At 39.6% G+C, this 24,451-nt stretch overlaps 1 protein-coding gene across 1 annotated transcript in view; it reads left to right on the top strand.

Moving 5' to 3' along the window:
* Nucleotides 1-3,145: 3,145 nt before the first annotated feature.
* Nucleotides 3,146-24,451, top strand: part of DNAJC24 (DnaJ heat shock protein family (Hsp40) member C24) — a 31,371-nt gene continuing 10,065 nt past the window's right edge. Inside the window, exons 1-2 of the mRNA XM_041423290.1 lie at nucleotides 3,146-3,363; nucleotides 4,531-4,704. Coding sequence (XP_041279224.1) covers nucleotides 4,597-4,704 — 108 coding nt within the window. The 5' untranslated portion in view covers nucleotides 3,146-3,363; nucleotides 4,531-4,596. The remainder of the gene's footprint in view (nucleotides 3,364-4,530; nucleotides 4,705-24,451) is intronic.

The raw sequence follows: 24,451 nt of genomic DNA, 5'->3' as shown, positions 1-24,451 counted from the left end.
GGTACTCACCTTTTATTGCAGTACTAGAAGCACACACAGTGCCCAGTTAAATCTTTAAATAATTCTTCTATAACCATTCTAGGACTCTCCAGTCTACATAATTCTCCCATAACCATTCTAAAATTCTCCAGTTAAGTCTCTAATTAATTCTCCTATAACCATTCTAAAATTCTCCAGTTAAGTCTCTAATTAATTCTCCTATAACCATTCTAAAATTCTCCAGTTAAGTCCCTAAATAATTCTCCTTTAACCATTCCAGGATTCTCCAGTTAAGTCCCTAAATAATTATCCTATAACCATTCTAGGACTCACCAGTTAAGTCCCTAAATAATTCTCCTACAATTCTGTGACAACACAGCCCAACGTTATGTGACATTCTCAATAAAAGCATCTACCTAAAAGTTAAATATTCTCAAAAAAATGTCTGAAACCACCAACTGACATCTAAAGTCTCTTGAAGAAGAGAAAGAAACTTTTCACCATTCCCAGGTGTCCAGTTCCAGTGGAATGCACAGCACCTGTGCATGCTCACATAATTAGAAATAATTAAGCAAGCCTGGTTTGTTTCTTACAGACATGTCTCATGTCTCCATCCTGGGATAACGGTCCCAGAGTTCCTGCTCTGTCTCCACTCTTCCTGGACTCTCATGGCAAGTTCTTCACACTCTCCTGGCACTTACCTACTCTAATTTTTTTTTTAAATTTTTATTTTTTTGCCTTCAGAAGGGAGAAAAAGCAGCACAGCTCTGGCTGCACTGAGCTTTGTGCTGGCTCACCAGCCAGAGCATTTGTGCTCAGTCTGGTTTTCCCTCTCCCCTACATGCCCATTCCCATTTAACACACCTTGAACTGAGTTAATTTTTATACCTCTAGAGATGAAAGATGGTCAAATTGCCTTCAGGCTGACCAACAGCTTCACAAGTCCTCACAGCCAGTCGGGCTCGTTAGCTATGGCTGACCCAACCCATATTTAACACAAAATATTCATCTCTGCCTGACTTAAACATGCTCACGCTCTTGAATTTATCCAAACCCAGTCAATACTCAGCGCTGATTTATGATGCTGAAAGAGGTTTAGATCAGATATTATGGCTTCTGAAACTGGGCAGATAAAAAGAGAAACTGAGACACAAAAGCTGTGACGCCAGACAAGGTCAGTGGTGCATGAACACCAAACTGTTCTATTAAATAGCCTATTTTCTTTCACTTTGGTATGCTGAACATGCACAGAAAAGAACAAGTGTTTCACTTCCAAAATTGTTCCAGACTCCAGAAATAATTCCTTAACATGTACAGATAATTTTCTATTTATATAATAAATTTCTAAATTTCAATTATATTTCTTATACTTTATTAATAATAATTATATATATATATTTTTAATATTTTATATAGATATAATTTCTATTTAGATTTTTACTCAGCGCTGATTTATGATGCTGAAAGAGGTTTAGATCAGATATTATGGCTTCTGAAACTGGGCAGATAAAAAGAGAAACTGAGACACAAAAGCTGTGACGCCAGACAAGGTCAGTGGTGCATGAACACCAAACTGTTCTATTAAATAGCCTATTTTCTTTCACTTTGGTATGCTGAACATGCACAGAAAAGAACAAGTGTTTCACTTCCAAAATTGTTCCAGACTCCAGAAATAATTCCTTAACATGTACAGATAATTTTCTATTTATATAATAAATTTCTAAATTTCAATTATATTTCTTATACTTTATTAATAATAATTATATATATATATTTTTAATATTTTATATAGATATAATTTCTATTTAGATTTTTCTATTTCTGCTTATTTTCTCATTACACATATACAGTTGCTCACAATCTCTCAAACAGCTCAGTGTTTCAAATACTGTAGGAGCTGGTACCAATCCTGCCACGGTTTAAAATTGAAAAAAACCCTCAATATGCAACATTTAGGAATTTTTGGCATATAGGATAAACAATAAAGGAAACTGTATCCAGTCTTTAGGAGGATATTAACCAATTTTGGTGAAAGCACAGGTATAGTGACCAATCTCCAGCACAACAATGCATTTTTAAAAAACATTTAACTGTTTTTAAATTTTTTTAAAAACCACACCAGCCCCAGTGAAGGAGGAGCCACACGGAACCACAATGAAACCTTTGCCTGAGAAGAAAATCCTCATTTCAAAAGGGACCCTGACAACCAGCACAGACAAAAATCAGACTAATCAGGTGTCGAGTGGTCTTGCAGATCTGACGTTTTCCCACCCTTAAACCCTAAATAAATTCTCCACGTTTCTCCCTGAAGCCCAGCTGTCCCGCTCTGCTGTTTGATGGGAACAATGTGCCAAGAACTCTCCTGGCAGCGTCTGTCCAGCCCGGCTCAAACACTTCAAGGGCTAACAAAAGGGACAAGGAGTGCCTTTAATTCTAACGTGTCACATGAAAATATTGTCACAGGACGCATGACATGTATTTTAAAGTGTAGTGTGAACTGAGTTTGCCTGGAGAGATGTTCAGGGATTTTGCTCCCTAGTTTTGCCTAAGATTCCAAAAGCTAAAGTCTACAGCATACACCGAAGGTTTTGAGGGATTTTATTGGGTTTGGGGAGGTTTTTGGGGTGTTTGTTTTTGTTTGTTTTTCCTTGGGGTTTGTTTGTTTGTTTAGGTGTTGTTTTTTTGGGTTTTGGGGTTTATTTTTGGTTTTTGGGTTTTTTTTTTTTGCCGTGGTCATGGGGTTTGGTTTTTGGGTTTTGGGGTTTATTTTTGGGTTTTGGGGTTTTTTTTTTGCCGTGGTCATGGGGTTTTGTTTGTGCTGTTCTCGCACTTTTAGTGGCGAGGTGGGGGTGTAAGGCGTTTTGTGGTTTCTTGTTTGTTTCTAACGAGGAAACATCTTTACATCGTTAAAAACCTGCTTCCAGAGCTGGATTCTTTTCACCAACAGCAAGTCCTTCCTTCTCCCTCAGCACAAACACTCTCGAACAGAAACGCCCGCCCCACTCTGGGCCCAAGGCCGGCAGCCCGGGCTCCGAGCTCCGCCTGCGGGGCCGGGCAGTGGCAGCGCCGGCGCCTCGGGAGGCGGAGTCCCTGCGGGGAGAGCGGCTGTGGGGCAGTCACAGCGCGCAGCGAGCGAAGGGGAACGGGAAGGGCAGCGGAGCCCCCGAAGCGCCGGCAGCCGGAGCGGGGCCGGGCCGGGCCGAGCCGCGGTCGCCATGGAGACGCGTGGGGCCGCGCTTCCTGCCGGTGCGGCGCCACTACTGCCCGGCTGGAAACAGCTGAGGCGGCGCCGGCCGAGCTGAATGCCTAAAGCGCCGCGGGGAACAGGAGGGTGTTTCCCGCCGGACGAGTTAGGCGTGCGCTGCCATGGACGGTGCGGGGCAGGTAGGAGCGCGGGGCGGCCGCGGGCACCGGGGTGGGACCGGACCGGACCGGGGGGGATTGCGGAGCTGCGGGGAAGGAAGGGCGGCGGGAGCGCTCCGCGGGGCCCCGGGCCGGGCTGCGGCCGCCTCCCTGGGTGTGCGGGGAGCCGTGCCGGAGAGCGCGGCCCGGGGCGGGCGGGACGGCACCGTGGGGCTGTCCCCGGCACCGTGGGGCTGTCCCCGGCACCGTGGGGCTGTCCCCTGCCGGGTCTGAAACACGTACTTTCCTTCCCCCGTAAAGGAAGGTTAAGAAAGAAGTACGACTGTAGTCGCCAGGAAGCAGTTTCAGGGGGAAAGAAAACAAAAACCAAACTTCCCCCCCCACAAATTGCAGTTATAGAGCCTGTGTATTTACAAAGCTTTTGCCTACTAGCAGTGTTATTTCTCCTCTGGATGGTAAATCAGCTACTGCCAGCTGGGCATTCCAGCACACCTCAGAATCTGCGTGAAGCTCAAGCATTGCCATTCTATTACTGACACTTCGTTCTCTTTTTTTTTTTTTCTTTCTGTGTCATTAGCTTGATGAAAGATGGCCAGAATTGAAACCCACACTCCTAGTTAGGTTTTGCGTAGTGACCTGTGCTAACTTTGTACGTTTTGGTTCATTTTTGTTTGTTTTTACGTGCTCTCCTGCTTTAAGAAAGTTGACTTACTCAGCAGGATGAAGACGTTTACATGCTCTGAAAAACTCATTTTGTAAAAACAAGCACGAACCTTTTCTTGTGTCTTCTTGCATTGATCTTATTCTCCTTTTTAAAAATGTCACCCTTTTCTGTATTTTGTGTTTTCATGTGTTAAGTACGGTACTGCTTCAAAGTCAAAAGTTTGTTGCAAAAGGTGTGTGTGTAAAAGGTGTGTCTGTAACCTGGGCCATTTCTAAAGTTCATTTTGCATACAAATGATTTTTAAAGAAGTATGGATGGCTTCTGAAGAGGATATGCTGAAGCACTGGACAGGAAACACAAGATTTCACATTTGACAGGCTATGGGATGGAATGGCCACGTGAATTTAACTTATTTTGCACAGTAGCTCTCATACAATGGTGTAGAAGTGCTTGAGGTCAACAGTCAATTCTGTGATCCTGCAGTTTGCCACATCCTTGTTTTGCTTTTTCTGTTTCTCTTCCAGGTTGTGATTTCATGGATTTGATTTTCTAACGCAGTGCTGAGGAAGGGGTTGCAGACCCATCGGGCCATGGCCCTGGAAAGGGTGGAGCAGAAGGACTGGTACAAGGTCCTGGGGGCCAAACCTTCGGACAGCCCGGCAGAACTGAAACAGAAATACCAAAAACTTGCTCTGTTGGTAAGGCTGGATTTGCTCTTTAGGATACACTGATGGATTCCTGCCTTCTTTTGTGCCAAGGTCGGGATTAAATGTGTGAGAAGGTATTTCTTGTTGGGACTCAGATGTTTATTGGTTCTTATTCTACAGTCTCACAAACCCTGACTTCTGCAGCTCTTCACTCTAGCAAACTAAAAATGGAGCTGTATCTCTCTCTCTCTCTGCAAGGCCTTTTAAGGATGAACTGTCCAGTTAAGAAATTACACCCAAATTATTTTTACTTTTACTTTACTTATTTTTACTTTTAACCCAATAATCAACCATGCAGTGCAGACTTTCTAATCCAGTACACAAATACACAAATATCCAATACACAAAACCACCCAAACCCATGGAGAAGAAGGAGGAGAAGAAGGACCACCCCCACTAAAACTTCCATCTTGTTTTATATATATTACTGTATTCTAAACCCTTAAACTCTGAGTTTTCCACTCTGTGATATCACACACTTCTATTCAAACTCCACACCCACAATCCCAGTTCTGTCATTCCATTTTGGAAGCCTTCTCCACAGCCTCAGGTCAATGCAGTGTTCTCTTGGGGGTCAGTGCCTGCCAGCACAGAAAGTCTGAAATTCTCAGCAACCAGGGTTCCAATAACACACCAAAGTCATTTCTATAAACCAGTAAAGTAACAGTTGCAGGATTTGTTTTTACAGTTTTTGTGATTGATCAGATGCAGCCCTCGAGTACACAAAGGCCAGATGCAAAGCAAAAAAAAGAAGTTTCTTTCCTGATTGTCAGCAGTAATGAAATAAAAAATGAATAGGAGGAAAATATGTTAATTTTATTGGAAAGCTTCTGGTGAGTTTTTGTGGAGTTGTATTCTTGGTCATGCATCAAGACTTCACTTTCTGTGAATTCCCCTATTTTTTTCTGCACTGCTGCTATATGGGCATAAGAATCTCAGAGCTTTACCAGATTATTCTGTGTGATTCTTGGTTATTTGGTTTTATTCCCTCCCTTGGATTCAGGCATTTTGCTCAAAAAGTGCTTTGGCTTGGGTTTGTGAGGAAAGGGGAGTGTCCTTTTTGGTACTGGTGACTCTTTTCAGATGAATTTGATAGACAGAATTCTATTCAAGCTGGTGACTTGGTAGAGGAGAAGAAAGATGAGCAGAACTCAGTTTTTGCAGGAAAAACTCCCTTTTCTGGAGGAAGCTGCTAGCTAGGCTGTCAGTATTGGCAGGGTGTCTGTTGGAGCATGGCAGATCTGAGGTGGTTTGAGGTGTCCAAATGAATGTGATAAGTTGAGATTTTTAAGGGAGGCAAATAGAATGCCAGTGACCAGGAGACTGAGTTTTGTTAGAGTTGAAGGAAATTCATGGGTTTAGGGGGGAGGTTGTTAATTTTTATTTCTAACCACCATAAAAATTAAAGATTGGTCATTTTACCAGCATGTTCCGATTTTACACATCTTGGTATTCTTCAGCTGGATTTGCTGGGCACCCCCTGCTGTACTCCTTCTCAGTGCCTCCTGTGAACTTCCTTCTTTGCCTGAAACTGATTGGTGTGCTTAGTCTTAAGTTCTACACCTGACGAGATGTTTGTGTGCGGATTGTGGACATAAATCCTTTGGTTCTCACTATTAAACTTTGACTATCCTAACTTAGGAGAGGGCTTTGGAAGCCAAGTTTCTTAGATCCATTTTGAATAGAAATTGTTGTTTTCTTGGACCTCCTAATGGTTTTGTTCTATTGACTTGCTGGTAAAATATGAGTAAAAGATTAATAAAGGTCTGTTCTTAATGAAGATGGTCAGGGGACCATGGTGTAAAATACCTCTTCTGTCCAGATTGGGCTAATTTAAACTGAATACTGTAATGGAATTAATATATTTATTTGCCTATGAGTTGATTTATGATAATGGAATTAAGATTACGGGTGTTGTTCAGAGCTGTTACATAAATGAAACTTACATAGTCCCTTTCTTGTGTGAAGTTTTTTAAAATTGTGTTACGGAGCTGTACTGCATTGTAATATTTCATGTCATTGTTTTGGGATGTATGAAGCGAGAATTATCAAAGTTTACAGCTGTGTGTCTACATCTCTTAACTGTAGTTTCAGGAGATTAAAGCATGGTTTTAATACACAAGCATTTCTTTAGCACCTGTATATAGTATATGTATATATAGTATATTTCCAGCCTGATTGGTTAGTGCTGCTTATTTGAAAAGTCAGTGAGAAATGGCAGAGAAAGTGAAGATACTTCTTTTTGTTTTTCTTTTCGTGTCTGTGATGAGTCCCTCTGACTAAAAAGAGAAGTTTACTGAATGTTTACTTCTGGGTGTTTTCCCAAGGTTGATCTGCTGCCTGTGTGTGGTTGTTACCATGTGTTCTCTGTCTGCTCATCTTTCTTTTAGCTGAACTGCTACACAGGCTCTGCTTGATGCTCTCCTTCCTGATGCAGCACCTAGCACAGTCACTCTGGGGTCCTTAAAGCATGGTGCTAATGAGACCACCAAGGTTTTTATGCACCCCCATGGGCTGTAGGAGACACTGGAGGGCACAGCACATATCTTGTCTTAGTTACAGTGGGTAGGTGCCTCAGTTGGAGAGGTTCCATGGTTGGAAAAATTGTAAGAGTTTGCTGAAAGTCTGCCATGGCATGTTAACACGGAATGTTCTCTGTGATTCAGGGATTTCTGAGCTGTGAACTTCCAAATGTTGGATTTATTAGGGGAATGTTGCTGAACGTTGTTTCTATCCTGGTGCTGTTCCCTGGTCATCCACTGCTCACTGTGAGAAGCACAGCCCTGGCTGGACCTGTTGTGTTACCTTCTGTGTCCTTTCACATGAAATCACTCTCCTGCTCCCCAGACTGTGCTAACTTCTCCTCTCCAAGTGCCCAGCTGCTCCTTGGGCTCTCTGCTCGGGGTGCTACAGGTGGCACAGCCATTGCCAAGGGCTGCTTGCAGCTACATGCAGCTTTTTAGAAGCTGGAATAGCAGATTCCTCTAAAAGATTCCATGTCAAATTGTGTGGTCAGTGCAGAATGGTTTCCAGTTTTTATATAGCTGCACAAGTTCATCTGCTGAAGACTTATTCTGTGTTTATAGCCTTAAAAGTCCAAAGGTTTGCAAAGCAACTTGCATGGTGGATACCAGCAGTTAATGTGACATTGGTTCTGTAATGAATATTCTGATCACACGAGTTCCTTAGCACCAAGCAGAAGAGATGGTGGAATTTCTTTTTAAACATAACTCTGCTTTTAAAATAAAAATGGCAAATCTCTTGAGTCCAAGCCTTTTTTGAGTGATCCCCAGTGCTTCATGTTGAGCATTTGCTTTTTGCCATCTGCTATTTTCTGTATTTGTCAACACGTGTATGCTTAGCATCTTGAAGGAGCAGGCAGATGTAAAATTTCCAAAGCTAAAAAGAGTTGGAGATCTTGCCATATGTCATCCAAAAGATAACTATAATTGCAGCTAAATCTCAGCATTGACCTTAATAATACAAAATGTACATAATTAAGAGTGCTTGAATTGTAGTTTTGTAAGAATGACTTCATCAGGGCAAATTTGCTGAAACTGGTGAATTTTTAAAACCAAACTCCTCTTTATTAATTCTATCAAATTGAGGATGGAAAAGGTTAATAACCCAGAACAAAACTGTACATAGACACCCTACTACAGTGAATATATTTTTCTTCACTGCACTTAAAAATACATTTTTTTCATTTGGTCAGGTCACAACATGTATGCAAGTGAATTACTTTCCTATAGATAATATCAGTTCACTCCTTAAGAATAGTATTCATTTGATACAGAAAATGAGTTTGGGCTAAAACTGGGGATTTTTTTCCTGCCACACCTTCTAATCATTTAAGCTTCTTATAAAATTTCCTTGAGACTTAATTTTTTTTTAATAATTTTTGTGTACTTAGGTGACTCTGATACCTGGATCATCTTGATTCTCTATTACTGTAAGAATGAGTAGCAGCTGAAGATGACAGGCTTTGGGGCACAAGATGCATAGGCCATTATCAATTCTATATAAAGCTTCTTTTTAAAAGAAAATAAAACCTCTGTGTATGCAGGCTCATACTCTGCCACAAAGCTCCAGCCAGTAATTCTCAAAGGAGAAAAAATGCAAGTGAGTGCTTTGCTGGCTCTTACAAACTCATCCTGAAATGCTTCCTGAAGCACAGGAGACTTGTAGTTCCCATTCTCTGAAAGGAATCCAGCAAATTTTGAGAATTAATATCTTGTTGAAGTGATAGGAGTAGGTCTTTAATCTTCTGTCTTCAGAACATGCTGGTGGCTTTGAGACATGTGGGATCCACAGCCCTTTATCCGCAGTTACATACATGGTAGTTTCAACAAGGTGATTTCTTAAATGGATAAATGGGTTTTGTGCTCTGTGCTTGGTTTTTTTTAAGGAATCCATTCAGGTTTTAGGAAGGGCAGTGCTTATGTTCCATTTTTAAATGTGTATAAAATCAACAGAAGATAAAATTAGAGCAACAGAAATAGGATATTCAGGGGACATACACATTCCCCCCCCAATCTTATTTTTGGCACAATTTTTGCATTTGCTTTTGGTCTAGCACTTTGTTGTCAAAGAATAAGTTGTCAGATTGTTTTTGAATTTTTATGTAGCTGCTTTATATCTGAAAACTGCTTTTCACCAGGAAGAAAGTCACCAAACACATAAGCTTTGTCTAGCTGAAAATCAGGTGTCTGTTCCTGTTGATGCTGATGATATTATAGGATACCTTTCAACCGGAAAAAAATTATTGTGCAAGAAAATTATATGCTGCTGTTACAATGTGTGCCCTAATCTTAAAGAAAATCTATGTAATTTGAGCAGGCAGCAGCAAGAAGCTCTTATTTTTAATATGGTAACGAAATAAAATATATGTGCCACTTACAAATATGTGCCACTTAACACAGAGTGTTACAAAGATTATCTTTTTTATCAGAAGGGGTGGTGTGTGTGTGTGTAAATACGAAGTGTTAAGGTGCTTTGATCTGTTTGAAAGAGTAGAGATTTGCAAACAGAGCAGCAGGTGTAGGTGAGAATGACTCTGAGCGATAGAAAATTAGGAAATTAATGGAAATTTAATTTAATGAGGCAAAATTATTTCAAGAAGAGATTATTCCATGTAGCATGTTTAAAGGAAAGACATGAGTTTCTGGAGAGCAAAAACTGTTACTGATTTCTGTACTCATCTAAATTCTGCAATCACAAGAAATGGAGGGGGTGTCATATATGTGAAGAGCTGCTTGGTTTTTTTTTTTTGATTGTTCTTTTCATGTTTGTTGCAAGGTAAATTCAGTATTACTCCTGAAAGGACCTGCCTACTGAGGAACTTCATGTTGAGTTTAAGTTGAGAATTTGAAACTTAAAAATGAAAACACTTTGAGTTTTACATTGGAAGTCTGATAATAATGCTTTTTGTGAGATTTAGGCAGTGTAAGTACTCCTCTTTGTAAACTCCTTGGCCAGGTTTTTATTTTTTATTTTAATAGCAGCTCACTTGTTTGAAGTGTTTAACTATTGTGCTTAGCTAATTCTAACTTCACCTGACTGGTAGAAAATGGATTTGTGATTTGACAATATAAACAGAGCAAGTTCAGTGGAGTTAATCCAACAGCTACAGAGAGAAAGATAAGCATCAAGTTTAATACAAAGGACTATTGTTTCAGTGCTCAAGGTAAATTTACTCTGAGCTGTTCTCTACATGTGATTTACTAATTTCCACTTGAATAAAAAGAAGGGGGCATATTTTCAACTTGAGAAGTTGATTCCCAGTCTGGGTAGTACCAAGTGAAGCTCCGTGTTAAGAGTAGTCACTAATTCAAACAGCTTCATTAGCCAGATCATGATCCTGGTGCTGCTGTTTAAACTATGAGTTGTGTGATTTATTCACCTGACTCTGCTGTTGGTTTTTGTTTGGTTCACATTGTAATGTGTCATGATTTTTTCAAGATGCAGGTGAATTTTAGCAAGTGGCTGGGGTGTGAATATCCCTACACAAGAAGTTTTGTCTTTAACTTACATAGAACGTGAGAACCAAATAAGCCAACAAGTAAATAGTGCATTGCTTACTCAGGTTGTGAAAGTAATGCTAGTTTCAAAAGTTATTTCTAAATTTAATCTTTTTACTTACAGGGTTATTGTCCACACTTCATTTGTTATAATGAGCAGTTTCTGGTACCTCATCCTCTGTAGATTTATGGCCCATACACAACAGAATGGGCACCAGGCAATGGAAATGGGAGATTTGGCCAGGATGTGCTTGGCCTCTGATGTAATTTGTGCTCTGCAGAGGCATCTGATGCCTCTCTTGAGCACTTTGTGCCCTAATTATCTAAGTAATTCATTGTAACATATACTAAATAAAGGATCTATACTGTGCTTGGTAGATTTTTTGTGAAAGGTGTTCAATACTCATAAATATTCACTATGTCCTGAATCAGTATAAAATTAAAATTCTGATCAAAAATAAAATCTTTAGTAGCTTATTAAATGCCATAAAGTTTTCTTTAATATTTACAAGTGTTCTTTCAGCATTTTGAAGACATGTTTAAGTAATTTTATATTGTGCAGCGTGCTTTTAATCTCATTTCTAATGTGAGATGTTGAAATGAAAATCACATAGCAAAATATATGAACTAAAGCACAACGAAGGAGGCTACAAAGAGCAGCATAATGCTTTCACGTCATAAATGTTCTGATTGTTCTGATGTTTGAGCAGCCACAGTCAAGAGTACCTTGAGCTGTTTAGCATTTCCAGATCAGACCATGCATTCAGGTGTCCGGTTCAGAAATTTTAAGCACTAGGTCAATTATTTAAAGAAGCTCTAAGTCCAGAACAATGGTCTGAAGGGTGATAAAAAAGTTCAGGCTGGAATCAATCATGTTGCAGTGGCTGTGTTTATATAAGGATCTCTTATGGCTGTTAAGCAAAATTGACCATGTTTGTGTTGAATCTCAAATAGTTATTACATTTTTTCAAATATTGTCCTGTGATGTACTAACCTGTAAAATTCAGTGTTTTGGGGACTTGTTGGGGTTTTTATTATTTAAATAAATAGTCTGTGTCTAATTTTGTCTTCTGTTTGAAATACATAATAAAATTATTTTGTTGTTTAAGCAACACATTCTCATGTTCCTTTTCCTTCATCTTTTCACATGTTAGAGTCAGGAAATCCCCATCTGAATGATGTAACTGTCCCACCCTCCACCTTTTCCTTGCCTCACTGCATCACAAATGCTTCCCCATCTCCCATTGAGCTCAAATGCTCAGCAGACATGAGCTCATTCGAGCTGATTTAGTGCAGAAGTGAGTTCATGTACCTGAAGGCTTGCCTTGTAGGATACTTTGTGGGTAGCTTATTGCTATAGAAAAAAAGTTCAACTTTTTGTGCTCTGCCAGTCATTTGGATAAACTCTGTCATTTAATTTTCAGTACATTAAAAGTGATGTTTCAAGGCTGAAAAGTCCGTAGTCAGCTATTGACTGAGTGTTGTCAAACTTGACCCTTCATTGTTATTCCTACTAAATTATCAATAGTAAATAAAATATTCAGTCTGTTTTGCTTGGATTTATGACCTAAGAACGTCCATAGTCAGGGAAGGTACAGATGAATGAGTTTGCTGAGCAGCATCTTAGCTAAACATTTTTCTTCGCTTGGCAGGACATTAGATTGTAACTCATGAGGTGTTTGAGGAGAGGCTGAGCAGGAGCTGCTCTCTTACTTGCCTTCTGTCCGAGCAATCCAGGGCTGGCAGTGCCAAGGATGGGCTTGGGAGGGTTCTCCCAGTGAAACTCTGGCTCCTGGAATGTGGGAAATGGGTTTGTAGAGAATTCTCAAAGCCTGACAGAAGGCTCACACAGTGTGCATCTGTATGCAAACTTTGAGACAGAAATGCTGACTTAGAAATGCCATGGAATAGGACAGGCATTGCTGAGAGAGAAATGGGAACAGAAACAAGCTTCAAAGGATGGCCTTGCAAATAAGACCAGATACTTTGGGAGAAACAGAACTATTGAAAGATGCATTTTAGATAATTGGCTTTAAGGCATTTACAGCATGGTGTGGCTAAAGCTGATAGGCCAAAAAACACTTACAGTGTTTTGTAATTAGGAACTAATTGGCTTCTGATTGTGATGACGTGAATTATAACATCTGTATTATCTCCTGCTTCACATGAGACTGAAAATGAAGTTAAAGTTTTTTAAACACCTCTCAGTTGTCCCATCTCTGGGTTAGAAAAGGGTTAAATCCCACACTGGAAATGTTGCTGTTGAAACTCAAGGGATGAAAACCTTGGATTATTCCTTATTGCTGACCTGTGCTAAGCTTTGACTTCACCTTTCCATCTCCTTCTCTTGACTGTTCCTTTCTGAAATGGGGCAGTTCTGTGAAGGCTGAGACTGCCTAGGTAGAGTCTTATTAAACACCAGTGTCCCAAAGGTCAGTGGTGAATTCTGGTGAGTGAGCAGAATACTCTGTGCATGTGTGATTTCCTGGAGTCCCCCTCAGAGTGTGTCCCTGCAGCCTTGTGGGGACACGCTGCCAGAGTTCTTTCCTTGCTGCAAATGGAGAAATTTATATCAAATATAAAATCAGAAGTTAAATTAACACCAAACTAGTGATCAGTCCAGGTAGGAACACATCCTTCAAGCCTATGAATAAATCCAATACAAGCTAATTTCTAAGTGTGTGTGATTCCATAAGTTATATTTGGAATTATTCTATCACTGTGGCTATGAATTCTTGAAGTAATGCTGACTTTTATTTATTATTGTTAGGGTTTTTTTCTGTTGGGTTTGGGTTTGTTGTTTTTTTTTAATACTGGTTTTTACAACTGAGTAAATTCTGTTAATGGGTAGCTTTTTATGTCCATTTTAAATGTTATAATTCAACAAGGGCCAAACCTGTTATTTTGAGATCTCAAATGGCTTCAAACGCTGTAGGGATTCTATATTGCTCTCAGAGATGGGGAAAGCTGAAAGAAATAGTTTCAAGAGAACAAAAAATCTTGTTGTGTTGGAGTTATGGTTGCTAATAACTCATTTTTTAAAAGTCCTGTACTCTGCAAGGCCTGCTTTCCATCTGCAGCTGAAGTGCCTTGGGGATTTGGATTATTTTGCATTATGCTTAAATCTGAGGCTGTTTTCAAGTATTCCAAAAGAACCGGACAATGCATGTTATACTTTGGTTTGGAATACTGACTGTGTGTCTGGGGCAGAGGGACAACACAGAAAATTGTGCTCTGTGCTTTAACTTGGACTATTTTGCATTATGCTTAAATCTGACCTCTTAAAGCTGTGGGGCTGTTTTCAGGTGTCCCAAAAGAACTGGAAAACGAATGTGACACTTTGGTTTGGAATACTGAGTGTGTGACTGGGCAGGGGGGCAGCACAGAAGCTGTGCTGTGTGCTCAGCAGCCCTTGGGAAGCTGTGGCTGCAGAAGGGTTTTCCTCCCCACTTTTTCAGCAGTTTAAGCAACCCTCCTTGGTTTGGTTTTCTGGAGTGGTTTTTGTTGTTGCTGTTTGTTTGTTTGTTTGTTTGTTTGTTTGTTTGTTTGGGATATTTTTCTATAATAAAATAGAGGATTTGGGAGTTTGCTTTCACATGAAGGTAGCATTTACCTAAACTGTTTTCCTAGCCATTTGTTTGTCTGGAGTTACTATATGATGAGTGCCACAATAATCCATGCCTAAACAACAGAACATTGTTCAATGTGATATTATTGGCATAAATTGTGAGCATAGGAGCCAGAAATTTAGAAAAAAATAGAATTCCCTTTCTATTTTTACCTTTGTACTACTGTAAATTTAAGTGGTTTTTTTCCCCTTCATTCCTTTGCTAGGTTTTGATGGCTTTTCTGTTTTTTTTTCTTCTCCTGCTATATAGTGTAGTTTTCAAAAGGCTTTTTGAAGTACCTCTTGAGGCTCTTGGGTCACTTTTCATAGGAAAGTAAGGAGCCATGGAAAGAGAAGAAAATGAAAGGGAGTCTGTTTCTAAAAATGTGCCTTTTGGTAACCAGAGCTTCTGGTTTTTCTTCTCATTTTCATTAGCCAAAGAATTGTTTGCTTTTGTTTATACCAATAACAGTTTGTATTCTTTTCCATCAATATAAACTGAAACTTTTACACTTGATTTTTTTACTCTGAAGGGCTCTAAAGTAGAAAAGGATTCATGGAGTGTTGCCTAGGACAGAGAGGAGAGCCACTGTCACCAGTTAGACCAGTACAGAGTGTGGAAATTCAGAGTGGCAGGGTGGTGCTGCAGTACCATGAGAAAAGCAATTGCATTTTAAATATGTTTAAGCAAGATACCTTCAAAAAAAGAAACTCAGCGTGGAAATAAATGAGTTTGTGACACTGTAATTTAGTCTGTGGTTTTTTTAATTGCACTTTGAGGACTCCAGTAATTTTCAAGAGTTTGCTGCACTGGATTGATAGTCCTATCCTGTGTTTTCACTGTGCAGCTGTCAGTGAACATGCATTTTGTGTTCTTTGTATACCTGTTGCACATTTAATTTTTTTTTTTTTTTTTTTTTTAAATTCTGGCTGGATTTTATTTGTCTCAGACAAAGGTGTAGGTGTGCTGTGCTGGACGTTGTGTGTAACAGTGGTAATTTCTGGCCAGAAGGTTATGGAAAAGGTGAATAATGTGTGTAAAATATGCAAACAGTGGAAGATTGTGTGGAAAGATTGATACTTGCAGAACAGTTTTGATCATGGCAGATTATAAGGAGGAAGAAAGGACAAGATTGGACACAATTTCCACCAGCTGATCAATGAGAAATGTTCAAAAGAAATCATAGAATGGGTACGTTCTAAGAGATGAGAGGGAAAATGAAATGGTCATCTTTTATCTTTTCCCCAAATGAGGAACATTTCCCATGAGAAAGAATCATCCTGGAGATGGGCAGTGCAGGCTGTAATTAGTGTCAAGGCTAATAACAAGATCAGGTAGGGCAAGGCAAAAGTTGTTCAAAAGCTTAAAGGTTGTTTGTGTTTGGGGGAAGAAAGGAAAAAGAGGTGGAGTGAAGTAATGAATCAAGTAGATAAATTCCTTGCTCTTTTGTCCAGCTGGCTTTGGACAGACGTCCTTGGGGGAAGTTTGAATCTCTGTGAAAAGATTGAATGTCACAGGGAGCTCCTCACTTTCTGGTTCACCTCTTTGCAAGTGGAAGAAGAGACTCCTTCATGTTCTCTGCTAACTTCTGCCAAATGAGTGAGCATGTTGGAAGCACTGATTGTGGACTAGGAAGGCAAGTTTAAGACCTGGCATCGTCCTTTCCATGGAAGTGAACAAGTTCCACATTTTGGCGAGAGTGCCTTGCGACATCAGTGAAATACAGGAAGCATCTTCCAAGTCATCTTGTTTTGTGCTGTTCTGAGAAAACAGCCCTCCTCTCTTTTATCTTTTTTGGGTTTTTTTTTCTTTCTTTTTTCTTTTTTTCTTTATTTTTCTTTTTATCTTTTTTTTTTCTTTTTTTTTCCCCTATTTTTTCTTGCTTCGTGTACAAGAAAAGCTGCGATCCCAGCAGATCAGTTTAGGAAGGCCGTAGGGGATGAGACAAATATTGAAGAACATCAGGAAACTTCGTGGCTGGCTCTGGCCCGGGTGGTGCAGAGGAACAAAGCCAGGCTTTGCTGTGCCCTGCTTAGCATTAGGTGGCAGTAGCGTGTTGTATTTGGCAGCTGCTTTGTCCTTGGGTTTTTATCTTTGGTGTCTTCGGTGCAGTTTCATCAATGGAGAAAACGTGTTTGATTCCTCGCAGTTTTTATGAAATGCTGATTTCTGGTGGCGCTGGCTGTGGGGCACCTGGCCTGTGTGCATGGATGGAGTGTGTCCCTGACTTCTTTTCTGGCCTGTGGTACCCAACAGTGATAAACATTAACCACACACATTCTGACGATAAATATGCTGTTAATGGCCAAGTGAGTTTAGTTCTGCAGCCCTTACTTTTCATAAGCTGTCACCATATCTAAACATAATATAGCCTGTTATAGGTTTGGGGCTTTTTTTTTTTTTTCTCTTAGTCTTTATTCTTAGATGAAAAACAATCTTAGGCTCAAGAGAAAGTTGGTAAGAACATAATTAACCTTTCAGCTCAGATATTGTCACTCCAGGTCTTGGACGAGTGCAGTTACCTTGTGACCCTTTTGGGAGGGTGTTTTCGCCTTCATCCTTGCTTTCTTTACTTGCATCCTTTACTTGCATCCCAAGTAAAGGATCTCAAGGATTCCAGAACGGAGCTGCATTGTATTAATTGGGCAGGATGATCAATTAATGGAAGAAGAGCAAGAAAGTGTTGACAGAACATGCTCCCTAATTAGTACCTGATGGACCATGTAGGCCACTGTGATGTTGTCTCAGGGTGGCAACTGTACAAGACCTTTATATGCAAAACAGGCCTGTGGAAAAGCCAGGGAAGGAAATCTTCATTGCTGAAATATTTCCCTTCCCGCTGCAACCTTGGGGGCAGCTCCATCCTTTGCAGAAGGAGCACATATCAAATTCTCAGCCCTGTTTTTTGTCCATGTCTTGCTCTGAAGCAATGTAGCCTTCTGTTTGCTCCGGTATTTTTTAATGGAAGAGCTGATCTACAAATAGGTAGATTTTTTTTTTTAATAAAACTGTGTAGTAAGAGAGAAACACTAGGGCAGTAAGATTTCCTGGTGGCTCCTGCAAAAGAATTCTAAGTAAAGAGCACCAGAGTGCTCCAGGGTTCCACCCCAACTGGTTTTGGATTGCACAGCAGGGCTCGAGAGTTTTTCAGGTGAAACTTAATTCATTCTGAGTTGAAAAGCACTTTGAGTCTAGGAAAGTAGGATGCCACAATTATTTAGTTAGTGGGTTTTTTCCCCATTCATTTGTACAAATACATTGGTAATTAATTCACATTCTTCATTCAGAAGTTCCTCCTGCAATTACAGAAGCTTAATGTTTACATGGTTAAATTAAAGATTTTTTCAAAATGAACTAATTTTCTCCTGCAGTTTAGCCTTTTTTGTTTTACTGAGATAAACATCTTCCTGTTTCAGAATACTTTTATTGAGTAAATAACCTCTCTTTTCTTTGTGTGAAAAATCGTGAATTTTTTTCCCCTTTCCTAATTTCATAAGTTCAGCTGGTGAAGTTGGAAAATTGCTTCTTCTGTGACCTTTCAGTGAGTGCCACAGGGTGGGGGCCAAGTGCACGTTTGTCACTTTTTTCCCTGTGCTTTTCTTAAATTTTACTACCCAAAAGTTCAAATTCCAGTTTAATAAATGAACTGGTCATTTGGCCTGTGCTCTGATTTAAAACCCATCCCAGAATGGATTGTGCAAGGAGAACAGTTGGGCCCTAGAGCACAGCAGCCAGCCTGTGCTGTGCGTACCCTGCCCTCAGCCAGAGCAAATGCTCATTTGGAGGCTTGGGTGCTCACCTATGGCATGGCAAAAATATAATATATAAAATATATATTATATATAAAATATGTATTATATGTATAATATATGCATGATGTGTATAATAGATTTCATACATATATAATACATATAACATAACATATGTAATATATATATATAATAAATATATATATAATTAATATATATATAATATATCTATATAAATATATAATAGCAGATCTGGGTGTTAATTCTGGTACTGGCTCATGGGGATTTGAAAGTGTTCAGGGGGATGATGGAGATAAAATTAGCCAAAGTGTTAACTTTGAATGTAATTACAGTGCTCTCAGAGTGTTGTAATTGCATTTTATGGTTCCTTCTCTGTGCTGTGTCCAGCAGGGAGACTGCTCAGCTTTACATGTTGGTGCTTTATCAGCTGATCTGGAACTTTCAAGAGATGCTGCGTAATTTGATTGAAAATATTGCTACATGCTCTATATTGGCAGTTCAGGACTGGAAATGTTCAGTCCTGGCAGGATTTGGGGTGATGAGTGGAGCCCACTCTCCTACACTGTGTTAAACTTAGCTGGTAGTGTTTCAGATGCAGAAGTTCAGTGTCTTGGATAGCTTTAAACATTAATTTATTGAGCCCTGAGACCAATAGAAGCAGAATTACTTGTTCATGAGGGCTGGGGGCCTGCATCAGCCACATTTTAAAACTGTCTGAGGACAGAGATTTCGGGGGGGGTACCCTGCATAAAAAAAACCCCAAAATCATTCTGAACTTTGCAGTGGAGGTAGGGTGCTCCCAGCAGCTCTCACACTGATCTCTCCTGCTCACAGTCTGCAGCAAGAGACCCTCTGATGAGCACTTCTGGATCAAAGCAACAAAACTCTTATCTCCAAATTTAATTTTAGAAATAGGAGGAATGCTGCACTAAGCTTAATTGTCCAAAAATGATGCCAAAGCTATGTGAAGACGAAGACTGAACACAGTCTTTTTGTTGAGAGAGAGAAAAAAACTGAGTACAAAGGGAATGTCAGCCTACCATAATATTTTTATTTTTGAAATAATTTTAAATATTTGTTGATTTCTTAGGTATTTATAGATGTGGCTTACATATTGTATCCAGATTGAGAGATTTTATTTTAGGAATTGTAATTGCTTTCTTACTAAAATGTGTCCTCATGGTCTGTAAATAACTAGAGAAATGGATGCAATTATATGACCCAGTCCAGCCCTTGTTTAGCAGTTAATTTCTCCAGATTTCTATGAGCATTTGTTCAGGCCTACACAGATTTGGTTGTTGGTTTAAATCTAGCCAAGGCTGGTGGTGTCTTAATTGCTACCACAGAGCAACCATTTGGCCTGTGTGAGATGGATGTTGTCAAGGTACCTTCTGCAAGGCGGACATTCATCCACTGGGAATGTATCAAGAAAGTTTTCATTAATTGGTCCCTTTGTTGGCATTTGTGGCAGAGCAGCCAAAAACTGAGTATGAACAGACACTGTGTCAGGGGGTGAGATTTATTGGCAAGTCCCAGTAAAATGTGGTATTTACTACATATATTGTAAGCAGGGGCAAAGGAGTTTCCTCTTAAGAACAGGCTGGCATTAAATTTACTGAGTTTTTTTTTTTTTTTTCCTAAGGCAGGGAAATGTAACAAGAATTCAGCCTCAGTCAGAAGTTAAATAGGAAATAGCCAGTTAATATTTTTCTGCTTAATGCTGACTGTCTTGCAGCTTCTTTTTAATGTGATGTGAAGTGTTATGATGGGCTCTGTGACGTACAGACAGATTCACATCGACCTATGAATGTGTCAGATGAGAACACTTGACAGGTTTTGTCCTGACTTCATTTGCTTAACCTGTAGGTAATGACAATTACAGTTGATAATGTGTACACATAGAATAAAGCATGACAAATGTTTTTAAACTTAGCTCCCAATTTCGGTATTTTTATGTTCACATTCATTTCTGCATTTTGATCTTGCTGCTTTGTTAAAAGGATGAACTTCATTGCATTGCAAGGGACACACTGGTACTGATTTGTTCATTTTGTCTAAGTGCACCATGATTGTTTGTTTAATTTTGTACAGAGCAAGGTTGTTTGCGTGAGGCTTGCTTAAACCCATTTTGACTATTTTTTTTTTTTTGCCGTAGGATACTATAAATAAAATAACAGTTTGGACTTAATACTGTGAGGGGCAGAAGTTCAGATTCTGAAATTTGACTGTATCGCCTGTTGGATATTGAGCTTTGATAAAAGAATAAATAGATTGAACCCCCTCATACTGATAATGTGTTTCAAATCTGCTTGGTATTAATCTGTGCAGTTCTCATGAGGAGTCAAAGTTTCATCCTCTTGGATTCCCAGCCATGAGTCTGGCCATGTGGCTGGGAAATAATGGCTTGGGTTTCTCTCTTCATCCAGCTGCTTCCAATGTTTTGCCCATCCTCATTCTCTGTTCCAGCAGCAGTGTCCAGCTCGCTGCGCCAGGACAGGGCTGTCAGTGCTGTGTCCTGCTCTCATCCTGTGTTCATCCAGGGCCACTTCCACCTCTGCCCTGTTAGTCCATCCAGCCCTTTGCACACCAGGTTTGTGTGGCTTGGATCTCTTCTGTTTGTGGTTTTAATTCAGTTCTTTCATTCATCAGAAATGGACCTTGTGTTCTCTTTGTCAAGTTTGGATTGAATTTCTCTTCCCTGACCGTTGCTGAGTGTCTTTCATCAGTGCTTATTTTTTAATATAAATACACATCTTTTTTACACATTCCAGAAGGTGTTGTAGTGTAGGTTGTGAAAATTGGGGTTTTTTTAAAAAAGGTAATTCATAGTTGGATGGAAATGATGCATTCTCACTGCACTGGATAAAATAATGTCTAGCTATAAAAACACTGCAACTACTACTCTATGCCCAATATAGAGAAAGGGATAAGAATGCTGAGCTACTTAGTTAATTGGAGATGTTAATATTCTATCTTCTATCTATGCTCTTATTTAAAGGTCAGGTTTAGTCTTTAGATGTCTTTCTTTCAGAGGTAGAAGTACTTGGTGCATCTGAGTAATCCTCTGGTAAAATCCTACTACTTGGTTTACTCAGGGCACATCTCCAGCTTTAAATATATCCCTTATTCAAATATAGGCACACATCCCCTATGGAAATAAAGCAGGAATTCAAGGCTTGTCTCAACTTGTCAGTTCCTTTTAGCAAGGTGACTCCATGAGACTGTAGATGATTTCAGAGTTTAAAATCTTTAATAAATCAGGTGGTTTCGAAATTTACTGTGCTATAAGTGTTGGTTTTACTCACTACTTAATGGTTACTTAATGACTCCTGATAGTAAGTCCAGAATAATCTAACTTTAATTTTTGAGCTCTGGTGGTTTCATCATTGTTCTATGCCTGTCATTACTTTTGAATATTAAAACCTTAAAAATGGTTTCCTCTATGGGGAAAAAAATTAAAATGGTGTATAATAAAAATTCAAAAATCTGAAAATATTTCTCCAAAATAGTTGTCTCAGAAGAGAAGGTCAAGAATTTAATGGAGCTGCCTTTGATTCGTCCTTTTTATATTACTTTTTATTTTCTGCTGAAGTTTTCTGCAAAAGCTTGACAACTTTGCAGAAAATATTGGAAAGTAGGAAAGACAAAGCTGTAGAAGGTAGAGAGTACTCCTTAGTTTGATCCTGGAAAAAAAAAAAAAGGACTGATTTCTCTTCAGTTTCCTCAGCCAGAAAAAAAACAAGTTTACATTTTAAGTGGCTTACTTAACAGTTTTGTAATTTCAGTAGGGAGGAGTCTTTTACAGTTATCTGTGAAAATACGCTGTAGTAGATTTATTTTGCCTACAAAAAAAGTGATTTAAAATTCGGAAGCAGTAGTAGCTTTCGTAGAAGATGAAGCCTCCTGGTTTGATGTAGGAAATTAGGGATGTGGTGCATCTTTTGGTTTTGGGAGTGAATACCCTTTATACACAAGGCAAAATAGCCATAGTAATGTATTAATTACTAAATAAGAAGGGCTAGCACTTTTTAACCCTTTTCTAAATAACCAGCCTTTTCAATCTGGCATGTGGAAAAGCAGCTGTGAGTAAAATTTGTCCACATTAAGTGGTCACATTAAGTTGTGTATTCCACAGTTTCGGAGGAGATTACAAATCCAGTGTAAAACTCAGACCTGTAAAAGTCCCACTGAGCTGGATTCAGCTGGTCCTCACTATAAATAATTGCTTTTCATCAGTGCTTATTATTTAATATAAATATGCATCTTTTTACACCTTCCAGAAGGTCTTGTAGTGTAGGTTGTGAAAACTGTTTTTTTTTTTTAAAAAAGGTAATTCATATTTGGATGGAAATCATACTTCTCACTGCATCCCATGCATAAAAATGTCTCCCATGCAAAACCATGACAATGAATGGGGAGGAGGAGATCACCAAAATCCATCATATTTCACCTCCTGCAGTACAAAACCAAACCCCCAGCTCTGCTTCTGCAGGCAGCTCCTCTGGAGAGGGAGCAGGATCAGACAAGGATCTGGTAACTAGGAGTGAGGGGAGGTCCCAAAGAAGTGTATGATTTATGTCTGAAGGGAAAAGTTTTTTCCAGAAAGGGTGATGAAGTTCTGGAATGTCTGCCCAGGGAGGTGGTGCAGCCCATCCCTGGGAGAGTTTAACAAAGCCTGGATGTGGCACTGGGGGCCAGGGTTCAGCTGAGGTGCTGGGGCTGGGTTGGACTCGATTGTCTTGGAGGTCTCTTCCAACCCAGTGATTCTGGGAATTCTGTGAAGTATTGACATCAGAGTGCTCCCTCTGAACTTCCAGTACTTTTCTCAAGTGTCCTCTGTGTCTGAGTGGCTGAAGAGAGTCTAAAACAACTGGAGACAGGACACCTTGTTTGGTCTCTTGGAGAGGGAAGAGCAGGGCATTGAATCAAGAGTGGGTTTTTGCTACAGACAAATTCCTGGATTTGGATTAACAAACTAGAGAGTGGGAAAATAAGTCAGTAAGAGCATAACAATAAGTACATAAACCCAGTTGAAATGGGGTCACTGGAATAAAAAAGAAGAAGAAGAGGAGTATTAGAATAAAAGAACTGATGTTTGAGGATTTTTATTAGTGTAGATGTAGTTTGCTAAAGGCATTAGGTGATAATAGAGGAAAAAGGCCAAGAGGGGAAGGAGCAAATAGGTTCAGAAGGCATGGAGACCCAAATGGAGAGGAAAAAAATAGATATAGATGCCTATTTTAATGAGTAGGTCCCCTACGATGGAGATGATGGAATTGTAGTCTTTCTAACATAAAAATTGCATATGCTGCAGAAACTAAAGTTTCCAAATCTGCAGGAAAGGTGTTGAGGGCTATGTGATTAACCTGAAGAATAATTAATTTTCTGCATTATTGAAGAAATGAACAGAGTAGTGTTTCCTGCATTGATTATTATTATTTTCCCACAGTACTTTTGTGGTGTATGGCTTGCTGTATTTGGCTGTTCCAATATAGTTCAGAATCATTTCTCAATCAGACAAGGTTTTGGTGCAGCAAAGGGAAAGTGTCACCAGTTTTGTGGGAGTGTTTCCTCAACATTGTTGGCAGGAGAGAAGCCAGTGTTTAGCTCTGCTTTGGGCAGTCAGTCAGTAATATTTCTGTGTATTTCTAAGAAACTGATCTGAGAAGGTGTGGCCAATCCAAATATCTAGCAGTTGTCTATATAGAATACAATGACTTCATGCAATGACCAACTTTTTTTGGTTTTGTTTGCACCTTAGAATTTTGTCATCTTCAGCTGAGGAGATATAAAAGGGATGAATCTTTATGGATCACAACTGTTCTTCAGCTGTATTTTCAGCAAGTTGTAAGATAGTCTTCAGTCTTGAATGCAGAGGGGACTTCAAGTGGAACAAAACCAGGATTTTGTACATGTGTGAGGCTGGAGGTACACCCACTTGTGTGGATGTACCTCCAACCTCACATATGTACAAACAAAAGCACAGTGAAAAGACACCACTGAAAAGCACCAGTGAAAAAACCTGAGGTGGAAGCATTTTGCTCCCTGCTGTTGCACAGGGGATTTGTGTGGGTAACACCCATCAGTGCCAGTGACAGATCCATCAGTGAGCAAACAGACTGCAGGAGAAGTGCTCCTTTACATTTGGGATTTTGTCAACTACACACCTTACTAGTATTCTTTTCTTTCCAAAATTAATTATAAACTCAGAGAGAAATCTGCTTAATCACTTACAGAAAAGGTGTTGTACATCTTAAAATCCGCTTCGCATTTCAGTGTCCCAGCTGATGTTGGTATAAAGGGCACTTAAAGCTCCAGAATAAAACTTGGTCTGTGACAC

The sequence above is a fragment of the Onychostruthus taczanowskii genome, unplaced genomic scaffold (genome assembly GCF_017590055.1).
Source record: "Onychostruthus taczanowskii isolate IOZ18803 unplaced genomic scaffold, ASM1759005v1 scaffold76, whole genome shotgun sequence".
In the NCBI taxonomy this organism is placed as follows: domain Eukaryota; kingdom Metazoa; phylum Chordata; class Aves; order Passeriformes; family Passeridae; genus Onychostruthus; species Onychostruthus taczanowskii.
The sequence above is the reverse complement of the archived record's forward strand: the minus strand, read 5'-3'. Positions and strand labels throughout refer to the sequence as shown.